General features: G+C 32.7%; 4 protein-coding genes across 6 annotated transcripts in view; 2 read left to right on the top strand and 2 right to left on the bottom strand.

Annotated features, from left to right (window-relative positions):
- Positions 1-153: 153 nt before the first annotated feature.
- LOC108978488 (probable palmitoyltransferase ZDHHC24) lies at positions 154-1,492 on the bottom strand. The gene is made up of 3 exons (XM_018948808.1): positions 1,020-1,492; positions 840-944; positions 154-782 (listed from the first exon to the last, which is right to left on the bottom strand). The coding sequence occupies exons 1-3, from the start codon at positions 1,255-1,257 to the stop codon at positions 208-210; spliced, it is 918 nt and encodes a 305-aa protein (XP_018804353.1). The 5' UTR covers positions 1,258-1,492; the 3' UTR covers positions 154-207.
- A 484-nt stretch (positions 1,493-1,976) lies between these two features.
- LOC108978516 (protein SDA1 homolog) lies at positions 1,977-4,590 on the top strand. The gene is made up of 4 exons (XM_018948853.1): positions 1,977-2,293; positions 2,353-2,634; positions 2,695-2,856; positions 2,916-4,590. The coding sequence occupies exons 1-4, from the start codon at positions 2,102-2,104 to the stop codon at positions 4,485-4,487; spliced, it is 2,208 nt and encodes a 735-aa protein (XP_018804398.1). The 5' UTR covers positions 1,977-2,101; the 3' UTR covers positions 4,488-4,590.
- Positions 4,591-4,691: 101 nt separating this feature from the next.
- On the bottom strand, positions 4,692-5,485 carry LOC108978517 (RNA-binding protein 8A). Its single transcript, XM_018948855.1, has 2 exons — positions 5,298-5,485; positions 4,692-5,220 (listed from the first exon to the last, which is right to left on the bottom strand). The coding sequence occupies exons 1-2, from the start codon at positions 5,356-5,358 to the stop codon at positions 4,784-4,786; spliced, it is 498 nt and encodes a 165-aa protein (XP_018804400.1). The 5' UTR covers positions 5,359-5,485; the 3' UTR covers positions 4,692-4,783.
- Positions 5,486-6,088: 603 nt separating this feature from the next.
- LOC108978498 (vacuolar protein sorting-associated protein 13A) overlaps positions 6,089-11,121 on the top strand; it is a 27,634-nt gene continuing 22,601 nt past the window's right edge. The window contains exons 1-2 of one of the 3 annotated variants that reach the window (XM_018948820.1): positions 6,089-6,142; positions 6,475-6,783. In XM_018948820.1, coding sequence (XP_018804365.1) covers positions 6,684-6,783 — 100 coding nt within the window. In that variant the 5' untranslated portion in view covers positions 6,089-6,142; positions 6,475-6,683. Of the gene's footprint in view, positions 6,373-6,474; positions 6,784-11,121 lie in introns of those variants that run through there. The other 2 variants (XM_018948819.1, XM_018948821.1) reach the window with 2 other exon arrangements.

Here is an 11,121-nt window from a genome sequence, read left to right on the forward strand (position 1 = left end):
ATATATAAGCATATAACATCATTAACGTAACTACAATTTTTTTATAATTGAATGCTATTTTATAAGTAATTTAACAACTTTGTTCACAAACAAAAAACAAAAAAAAACGATAAAACTTTTTTTAAACTTATAATGAGAAATTATTTATTGTCAAAAAACAACACTTTTATGAAAAATATTTAGCAGTTACAAATTAGGTTTAAGTTTTTACTCTGAAAGAGTTCTACGTGTTTGACGTAACTTATGTTGTCTTCTGTTTCTCTTCCGCGATAACCTTACTAATGGCATACCTTCTACCTCATCCCAATTCGCGCCATCTTCGAATAAGTCACTGCTTAAAAAAGGTGACAGCCACACCAAATACATACGTTTACCAAAAATTGAGCGCAAATTGGTATATATATCTCTACCATAGGGATAATCCAAACGTCTTTCATACGAAGTACCTCCATTAATAATTGGTATCCAATGAAAGACCAATAGTATGGACGATAAAACAATAGCAACTACATTCAGATTATAAAATATCAGTGGTAAATTATCCCATATACCACCATCAATTGTCATTAATATTGGGCAAATCATTTTATAGAAGCTGAGAAAATGTAGAAATATTTTAGCGTGCACCCAAAACATGTAATATGTAAGGTAGCCGATAGATATCGCTGAACCAATAAACATATAAAACAGAAACAAGGCGAAAAAACGAAAATTGTAGTGGCCGATGCAACAACCCGTGAATACACAATGATGATCACGTTTCAAAATGCATGTTTTGCAAGCTGAAAAAGAACACATTTATTAAAAATTTAATGCTTTATTATATATATATTTTTTACCTTTGCAGTGATACGATCTTGGAGGCACCAACYTTAAACAATGCTTACAGGTGTACCAGCCTTTGGTGTGTGGTTTTTGTGGTATTACCGAATCCAAATTTATAGCTATAAACAATTTAGTATGATTAGATATATATATATATTTTTTTTTTCACTAACAAGTCACATTATTGTATTTACCATCCACACTGGTGTCCACCAACATCGCAGCAAACATATTCCCATAAATATTTGTAAATAAAAATACGCCCAACGTAAAAATGAAGTTATGCATAAACGTGCCCGGTGGATGTATAGCCGGTACAACAATAACTAAATCAAATAAGGCTATTGGCGGCAGAAATAATGCAATTAGCAGAAAACAAAAAATATCACACCATCGCCTGGGAAAAAAATGTTTCCGTAACCGCATTTCCATATTGGTTATGGTTAGTAATGTTTAAATGTTTTACATAAATCTAATTTAGATGTTTATCAGTATTTATGTTTTTGGTGTAGCACAATTTTATATGGAAAATGCATCAAGAGCAACTGACTTAAGCAACTAGTTGTTTATTTGTCGTAGACTAACTAACAAATAACAATTTTTGTATGAAAGAGAGCCGGTGACTGTTATCACGTGAAAAGCGAAAAGATAAGTTAGCAAAGAGCGCAGATATTGTGTGAACCAGGTGGTCAGACAACACAACGTCATTATTTAAGCAGTAACGGCTTTAAGCAACTAACAATAACTCAACTTTAGTGGAAAGGCATACGTTAGAGTCAGATCAATAAATCCCGAAATGCTAAAGTATTCTCGGGCTTTATCAGATAACATAAAATACATAATATTTAGAAGACTGGCCCAAAAACTCTTATGTTTACTTTCACTTTCCTAATCGGTCTTTTAGCCACAACATATGTTTAAATACATAGTTCTCATTACCCTTGTGCCATGCTCATTACTCACTTGTACTTAATAATACATTAATTACATCATATATCCACAAGCTGTATTGATAAAAAAATAGCACTGAAAAGTTCGGTAACCCTGAAAATTACAAAAACAATGTTACTTTGAAAATCATAATCAAAATAAAAATCACGAAGACAAAACAAATGTCAGAAACTAAAATATTGTGAATTGTTTCATTTTCAAGAAGCTGCGTGTGGCCAACAACGTGTTTGTCTACAAAAGCGCAATTGGGCGAATTTTATTTTGGTTTTTTACCAAAATATAGTTATAAAACAGCACTTTGTTGTGCTTTGTCATCAAAACCAAGATGGTTCGTCACAACAATCAGTTGCCCGACAATTTACCGCAGCTCCAGAATCTTATAAAACGTGATCCCGAATCATACAAGGATGATTTCCATCAACAGTATCAGCATTTCCTTAGTAGTTTGGAAGTGTTTGCCCTCAATCCTAGTGAGGAGAACAAATCTTTAGATGAACTGGTGATGTTTATAGCGCAGGTTAGTTCATGCAAATTGTATTTATTTAATACACTTTTAACAAGTGTTTTTAAATGCAGGTCGCGCAATGTTATCCGTCTGAATGTGAAAAATTCCCACAACATCTAGTGGACCTGTTGAAAAATCATGCTACAACATTGGATCCCATTATGCGCAATTGCTTCGTTAAGGCTTTGATATTGATGCGTAATAAGAATTTGATACCAGCTATTGATTTGTTGGAATTGTTCTTTCAACTTTTAAGTTGTCCTGATAAGAACTTGCGTTCTTTCCTACAAACACACATAGTAAATGATATCAAAAATATGAATGCAAAGCACAAAGATATGAAACTTAACTCGGTATGCTCAATATTAAGTTTGCAATTATTAACATTTGCTGAAATCTTTTATTTCCAATAGACATTGCAAAATTTCATGTACTCCATGCTGAAAGATGCCAACCCAAAGGCTGCCAAGATGTCAATAGATATTATGATTGAGTTATATAAAAAGAATATTTGGAATGATGAAAAAACCGTTAACGTTATAGCAACAGTAGGCTGCTTTTCAAAAATAATGAAGGTATGTTGAACGAAAATAATAAAGGGATGTTGAAATAATATTAATATTTTTATAAACAGGTGCTCGTAGCATCCTTAAAATTCTTTTTAGGACATGATGAAGATGAAAAAGGTTCCGATGATTCCGACAGTGACAACGAAGTAGACCTCAAAGGTGCTATCATGCAAAATCGTGTTAATAAAAAGACAAAGAAGCGGAGGAAGCAATTAGAACAAATTAAAAAGCAAGCCGTAAAAGCGCAGAAGAAAAAGAAGAATGCGCCGGCTTTCAATTTTTCTGGCATTCACTTAGTGCATAATCCCCAAGGCATGGCCGAGGGTCTATTCAAACAACTGCAGTCAACAAACGAGCGCTTCGAGGTCAAACTAATGCATTTGGATGTTATCTCACGTCTCATTGGTATACATGAGCTATTCTTGTTCGGTTATTATCCATATATTACCAGATTCCTGCAACCACATCAACGACAAGTCACACGCATAATGCAGTTCGCCGCACAAGCCTCCCACGAGTTGGTCCCTGGCGATATTATCGAACCAGTTTTGAAAACAATAGCTAATAATTTCATTACAGAACGTAATTCTAGCGATGTTATGGCCATTGGTCTAAATGCAACACGTGAAATATGCATGCGCTGCCCCTTGGCTATGGGAGAAGACCTATTGCGGGATTTGGCCATGTACAAAACGTATAAAGAGAAATCTGTTATGATGGCTGCACGTTCACTTATTATGCTATATCGTGAACAGTTGCCGGCATTGCTGCACAAAAAAGACCGTGGTCGCTTGACAGAAGCGCAAGCAGAGCGAAAAATTCGCGCTTATGGTGAGGTTGAAGTGCACGAAACGATACCAGGAGCAGAAGCTTTACTTAAGAATTCCAAAGAAATCGATTTGGGAAGTGATGATGACAGCGACAGTGATTCCAATGACGGAGAATGGTTAAATGTGTCCCATAGTGAAGATGAAGGTGCAAATGTGGAAGATGATGATGAAGAGGAGAGTGGTGATGAAGTTGAAGAAGACGAGGATGAAGATGAAAGTGAAGAGGAGGATGAGGATAATGAATGTGAGGGTGAAGAAGATGAAAATAAGGATGAGGAGGGTGAAGAAGACGTAAACTCAAAGAAGTCACAAGATAGCGAACCGTTAAAAAAGAAAACAAATAGTAAGGATGGCGAGAAAAGTAAAGAAAAAGATGGTGTTCAAGTTCTTGGCGTTAAAGAGGCAGCTCAAGAATTAGCTATGACTCGCATTTTCACCGATGAAGATTTCAAGCGCATCAATGCCGCGCAGCTCAAAAAAACGGTTACAAATGCTCGTAAAAGACCACTTGAAAAAGACCGCGCAGAATTTGTAAAATTAAATAATATTGAAATGATTTACAAAAAGCGCAAACACGACAAAGAATCAAGATTAGAAACAGTGAAAGCGGGGCGTGAGGGTCGTGAAAAATTTGGTTGGAAGGACGGACGTAAGAACGAGAATAGTTCGAAAACGAACCGAGAAAATCGCAAACGAAAGAACTTTGTGATGATGCGGCATAAGGCACGATCGAAGGTGAAGAAAAGCTTCCGGGACAAGCAAAAGGCGATGAGAAAGCATTTACTACATCAAAAGAAAATGAAATAAGGGGTTTCGCTGTATATATTTTGTTTGTGTATATAATTTATACAATTGGAATAAACTAAATATAAGCAAAATTGTAAGGTCTTATTATTTCTTTGCATATAAACTTGGCAATCTGGATATTTCAATGAGTTTAATATATTTGATTTTTAAATACATGGAAATTCGTTTAAATATCTTTTTTTTTTACATTTTTATTTCATATTTAATTTCCTTAAAGTAATATTTCTTCATACTTTTATAAGAAATCGTTACTACTTCTGCAAAGTACCGAATAAATATCAGCATTTATTCAGTTTTTATCTCCTTCGCTTCTCTGATTTCTTCATACGCTTCGGTCCTTTCACAAAACACCAATCTACCTGTATAACTTGACCCATGATTTCGGTGCCGTGCAATGCTTCTTTTGCCGCCAACGCATTTTTATGGGTCTCGTATTCGACCAGTGCATAGCCTTTAGAGAAGCCGGTTCGTCGATCCAAATTCAAGTGAATATTCTTAATATCACCAAATTCACAAAATTTCTCTTGGATATCGTCTTCCTGGGCTTCCTCATGTATTGAAGTAACAAATAATATCCAGCCCTCAACGGAACGTTGTGGACCCGGTTCAAGTTCATCCTCATCTTCGTGACGTACGCGCTCATAACTTTGTATGGGCTCTCGGGAATTACTTTCGCTACCAAATCCACGACCCTTGCGGTGCTTGACTTTCTCTTTTAGACGTACAATACCCTCTATAGCAAAATAAATATGTCTTAAGTATTTCTTTCCCGTGTAGGGTTCTCTAATAGTCTAATATGTTTTTACTTACGATCACCATCCTCATCAACTTCAAACTCTTCCGCGTTATCAATGTCGAGCACATCAGCCATTTTTAATTGATATTTGTGTGAAATATATTAAAATAAATGTTCGTTTTTCTTTACAAAATAACTAAACAACGCGAAATATTTCCCACAATGCCGCAAATGGTTAAACGTGAAGTTAGCAATGGTGGAACGACATGAAATATATGGAACATATCTAGGGGGCGTGAAAATTGTAATAAAAATATGCAAAGAAWATCTACCATCGATCTGCTGAAATACTTATATTTTTCATAATAATGATACTTAATTATTTTAAAGTTTATTGTAAAAGYATTTGAGGCTCGAAAAAAGTATATTTACCAATTTTTAATATCCAGATATRTGATTTTTTCCAGAAGCCAGATATGTACCAGATATTTTTTACAAAACTTGAGTTACAAAAGCAAAGTTGGCAAAACTACCCGAAACTTCGTAACCTGACCGTTTGCTTACCAACATTCATTAGGATGACYACCATTTTTTTTTAAATATATTATGTGAAAAGATTGGTTTGTAAGCATAATCACATCAATGTATTGGTGTTTCGGGTAATCACGATTCTCAGTGTCTTTTAAAATATGTACAGCTTTCAATTCTATGACTTTTGGCAGCACCCTGCAATACGTTCAAAATCATGGAACAACCTGAAAATGTCAAATGTGTTTTGACGTTTTCTGATGCAACCCTGTAAAAGGGGTAATCACAATAATGACCAGCTGTTTTCGGGTTTTCATTTTAGTATTTGGTTCGAACTTTTGGCATTTACAAGTTAGTTGGTCTAATTGGAATTTTCTTGCAACTTSATGTGGTTAGTGCTTTAGCTGCAATTTTCTCGGTGCGACGATAAAAGTTAAATTGAAAACAAAAATTTGGTTGCAAATAACGCAGATAAAATTTAATACTTGTTTTTAAATACAATTAATTGAGTATATATTAAATAATCATATATGGCTCCGTGTGMTATTATTGGCTGAACCATTTGCAATCGACATCGATTCGCGTTTGATGATGTCATAATAATATTTATTTTATTTTTGTGTATGAGAAAACAACAATAAGTTGAATCAATGTGAATATATTAATGSTAATGAGAATTTTAATAATATTATTACTTGTGCATACATATTTTTCAACGTTTAGGTTGCGTTGCAGTATCATTGCGACAAAATCAATAAGGATATAAAATTAAACATACCGAATTTGYAATAAATAAAAAGTGCTATTAAAGATTTGTGAAAATTGTTTGAAAAGTTTAATGTCCAACAATAGCGCTGTTGGTTAAAATTTTACTCCTGCCACATACATTTTTGACGACCAGATCATCCGTGTAACCTTGGGGCCGCAACAATATGGTTTTCGAATCAGTGGTCACCGATGTACTAAATAAGGTACTAGGTGATTATGTCGAAAACTTGGATAAAAAACAGCTGAAAATTGGAATTTGGGGCGGTGAGTTTATTACAATAACTATATATTCAATATATACCTAGCATAACAACACAAAAGTCCCATATGTTTAAAAGACGGTAAGGAATTATCAAAAATATACATTGCCCTCAAAATGTATTACAAAGGTAGCCCATATCGAACACATTTATTAAAGTTAAACATGCGAAATTCACATTTTGTATCTGCCTTACTTCGACTAGGCCCAAAATGATTAATTCATCTTTTTTGTTTCGACACTACCTCAGTGACCTTATCCTTCAAAAAAGCTATGTGTATAGTGGTTTGTTTCATTTGTGGCGGAGCGTCAAGCAAATATATATATATAATATGTATTTTCATATAAAACCAAACAAAAAATATATATGTATAAGTATTTAAATGGCTATCATCACTGATCGTCTGTTTCGCTGCCTCTTCGTGCTTGTATGATGTTTGACCTAATTTATTTGTATTATACTTTTTCTACAAGTTTTCTTATTGTTGATGGTATTTATTTGTTTGTATGCTTCTGGTATTTACATATTAACGCACAACAATTCGTAAAAGTACAAATCACCATGTGTGTTGGGTGGGTGGGTGCTCCTGTTGCCATCTTAAGGGAAGATCTAGTGTTTGTGTAATTGCCTTCGCAATAATCAACTGTTGCACGCGGTTGGTGAATCAGTCGTTCTCCATCGCCGTATTGTTTTTATATAAAAACATACATTATAATTTATGTACATACATACATCTGTAAGTGTGTACTTTTTGTATCCATAAAGTTTTTAATGCCTTTATATTGTTATTCAATATATTATAAAATCGAAATTTCACACGTTTTCTAAAATTAAAACAATTCTCGTAGAAGGAGAGCTTAAAATAACAAACATATGTATGTATGTTAAAAAATGTTGCAAAAAATTTCGTATAACAAGCTTCATAAAAATATTTCAAAATTAAAAATTAATAAAGTAAATCAATCTGCGAATAATTTACAAATATTTCGTTTGCATCTACATATTTGTATGTATTTATTTCGTTGTTTTGCATCAATGGAGACATTTTGCTATGACGAATCGCAGAATTCGCTCACAATACTTTATAATAATATATAATGCTTAAAGCAAACTGATATTGTGTCTCAAGCTTATATACATATGTATGTACCTCGTTCTGAGTACCGGCATTGAGTTGACCGACATTTCAAATAGACTTCAGTATAATTCAAACAACGCCAAATCGGCTTCACGTGCTATATATGTATAACTTTCTTTCTAATTAATTATATACATATGTACATGTAAAAGTAAGTATATACTTCTGCAACTTATTTTACTTATGTTATAAATAAATATGTAAATTTGAGTAATTTTTTAGAATTTAATGAATTTTGCAATTCTAAATTAGGGAAAAAATTGAGTTTGTATACACATAATTATGTTTCTATTTATATATATGTACATTGACATTGAACTTTTCCGTTTTTGTTTATTTTCTCATTCCTCTGGTTATTCCACCTTTTTTAACCACTTAACTCCGAAGTGATGTCATTAATTGTGCGGTATTGTTATATACAATATAAAATAAACCAAAAATTGGTGAAATTTGAACGCAAAGTGTAGGACCGCACAATTTGTTACTTTTTGGATTTCATCATTGCTATTCTGAAGATGTCATAAATTCAAATAAAATCTCTTAAAGCCCTATGTCACTTGGCGTATACTTATTTCTTCTTCTTTACTGGCGTAGACACCGCTTACTATATTTACTATGTAAAAAATTAATTAATTCGAATCGGTTCGCTTTACATATGTATGTATGCATTCAGCTTTTTTTCATTAGCTGCATTAACTTGTTGTCCCTGACGACATCGTTTCGATTGCTACGCAACATGGGGCTTCGGCGGCGTTCTTGCACTTTTACAACAAGCGGTTTACAACCACAAGTAGTCCATCTGCAAATTTTCATGTGTACATAAGTATTACATTGAGAATATAAAAAAATTATATGCATGTATTCGAAGTACTTTTTTCTTTAATTACAATATTGTGTAATAATAATGCAGAATACTTAGTTTTGCCATTTAAAACCTGAATATTGTATTTTAGACACTGGTGTGACCATTGGACAAGAATTAATCTTACGATTAGTGCTGAAAAGGATGGGGAAAGTTGTACAATTTCACGACGAAATTTTTTACACCCAGAAGGAAACGTMGGAGACTCTTCAAAAATCGCATCGAATCAGAAACTGAACTATCAAAATCAAGTTATTGTATGGAAAACTTTTTTATTTGTGAATTATGTATAGCTTCGTTGCAATCGAAGTTAACCTTTTTTCTTGTTTTAGTTTAAATTAAGTATCTATCTACATACATATAAACAAAAAATCTGAGAGTAAAGTCATGGATTGTACATTAGTTCGATTGTGGTTACGCCAAGAATTGAATACCGTTAGAGTGAAATGTTTTGTATCGGTAGAAAATATACTTGAAGTAAATTCGATGAATGGTGCCAAGTTGACAGCCCTTAGTTTGATAAAAATACGGGTCCGTTCCGGTTATTTAGAACCGAATGTTGTGGGAATGGTTAAAGTGAAATGCCGATTTGGCTGCTTTTGAGAGTATTTTTTTATCGTAATTCTTTATTTTTCACTAAATAGCCACTTGTTGATTTATTTGCTCCTGTATACACATACATTTGTATGTATGTTCATTTGTAATATTAAAAGCATTTTAGTTATTCGGTGGGCATTTGTTTCACCACTTGGCATCAAAGCGAAATGTACTCAACACAAAAAAATTATAAATCTTTATAGTATATGATATATACATACATACATGCTTATATTCAGCAAACATCGTGTGGTATGACGCCATATATTTTTAGCTCCTCTAAATGTATGAATGTACTTAAGTATATGTTTTTAGAATTAATATACGCAAACTTTTTCTCAACTTTTTTTCTCTAAATAATTGCTCTTTTCATTAACTTTAATTAAATATATGTACATATGCGTATGTGGCTGACTTTATAGAACAAAGCCAAGCTTTTATTCTTGATTTGCTTGCTTTGAGCTGTGTTTACGCATTTACACGTTCCACATTTGTTCTGTATTGTAACAAATACACACTTTTATGCTGTCTAAGACATTCTAACTTATGTAAGTTTGTATTTGTGCGTTGTTCTTGTCAAAGCTGGAAAGCAATTTGATCTCCAAAGACTTTTGTAACCAGTTTTTTTAGTTTCTTGTAGAAAATGATGCGCTGCTAGTTTATCAGCATACATTTTAGAGATTGTGTGAACATATACGACAACCGGTGTTTCTACAGGGCCTAAAAGTTAATGACTACAATAATTTATAGGCATATAATATCAATGAGATTATGTATGCAAGGAAATATACGAATACATAGTATATACACGTACTCTAATATATGTATGTATGCATAATTATAAAACTATGAATATATACCGTAATTATAGTATAATATATTTATTGAAGAGCGTTCTNGTACTCTAATATATGTATGTATGCATAATTATAAAACTATGAATATATACCGTAATTATAGTATAATATATTTATTGAAGAGCGTTCTGTAACCGGCAGGTTTACCGACAAATTCATTTTTACCGCACGAAATCACGGTCGTATTTCCGGTGTAACGAAACTRTTTTGCTTACCGTTATCAATTTGTTATTATATAATATATACATATAAATGAGTATGTTTTATGGCAAATAAATATGTCAGAAAAGTGTCATTTTCTGGGAATATACGACTCACCAGACTTTTTCGATTTCATGTACGAGTGCACTTCGACGAAAAATCATAAGAAAAAATCTATCAAACGAGAAAAAAATTAAAATAATTTTGTTTGCAACGTAATAGTTATGCTATTTATATATGATATTATTTATCTCCCAAGAAAATCCATATCCATTAAAAATACTACTAGAATACTTTCTATAGGCGCATGTGATGGATATATGTATGTATGTATATCTATATATAACATGTACTATACATATGTACATATGTATGTATGWATGTGAAACCCATTGAGATAAGAGGTTGTTTATCGTCTGAGAAAAAGAGTACTTGTTTGATTTCATGCTTACWGACTCTAAGCTAATTGTTGTTTTTGTAGTCCACGTATTTTTAAGAAATGCTGTCAAGAGTTCTTGACCGCATATAAAATACTGTCCGATTACTTAGACCTGACAGTTATGGAAAAATTATCTTACTGGTCATATACAGTTATTTTAGATAGTTTTGAAAACTATTTGGTTCTTGAAATCACCTCCTAATACATCTATATAAAAATACTATAACTGTATAAAATTAAATGTAGAA

This window comes from Bactrocera latifrons, unplaced genomic scaffold (assembly GCF_001853355.1).
Source record: "Bactrocera latifrons isolate USDA-ARS-PBARC rearing strain unplaced genomic scaffold, ASM185335v1 scaffold_123, whole genome shotgun sequence".
In the NCBI taxonomy this organism is placed as follows: Eukaryota; Metazoa; Arthropoda; class Insecta; order Diptera; family Tephritidae; genus Bactrocera; species Bactrocera latifrons.

Excerpts from the sequence above, each read along its gene's own strand:
- LOC108978516 (XM_018948853.1), top strand. The coding sequence starts at position 2,102 with ATGGTTCGTCACAACAATCAGTTGCCCGACAATTTACCGCAGCTCCAG. Across the intron at positions 2,294-2,352 it reads TGGTGATGTTTATAGCGCAG|GTCGCGCAATGTTATCCGTC; the intron begins GTTAGTTCATGC and ends TTTTAAATGCAG. Across the intron at positions 2,635-2,694 it reads AAGATATGAAACTTAACTCG|ACATTGCAAAATTTCATGTA; the intron begins GTATGCTCAATA and ends TATTTCCAATAG.
- LOC108978517 (XM_018948855.1), bottom strand. The coding sequence starts at position 5,358 with ATGGCTGATGTGCTCGACATTGATAACGCGGAAGAGTTTGAAGTTGAT. Across the intron at positions 5,221-5,297 it reads AGTTGATGAGGATGGTGATC|AGGGTATTGTACGTCTAAAA; the intron begins GTAAGTAAAAAC and ends ATTTTGCTATAG.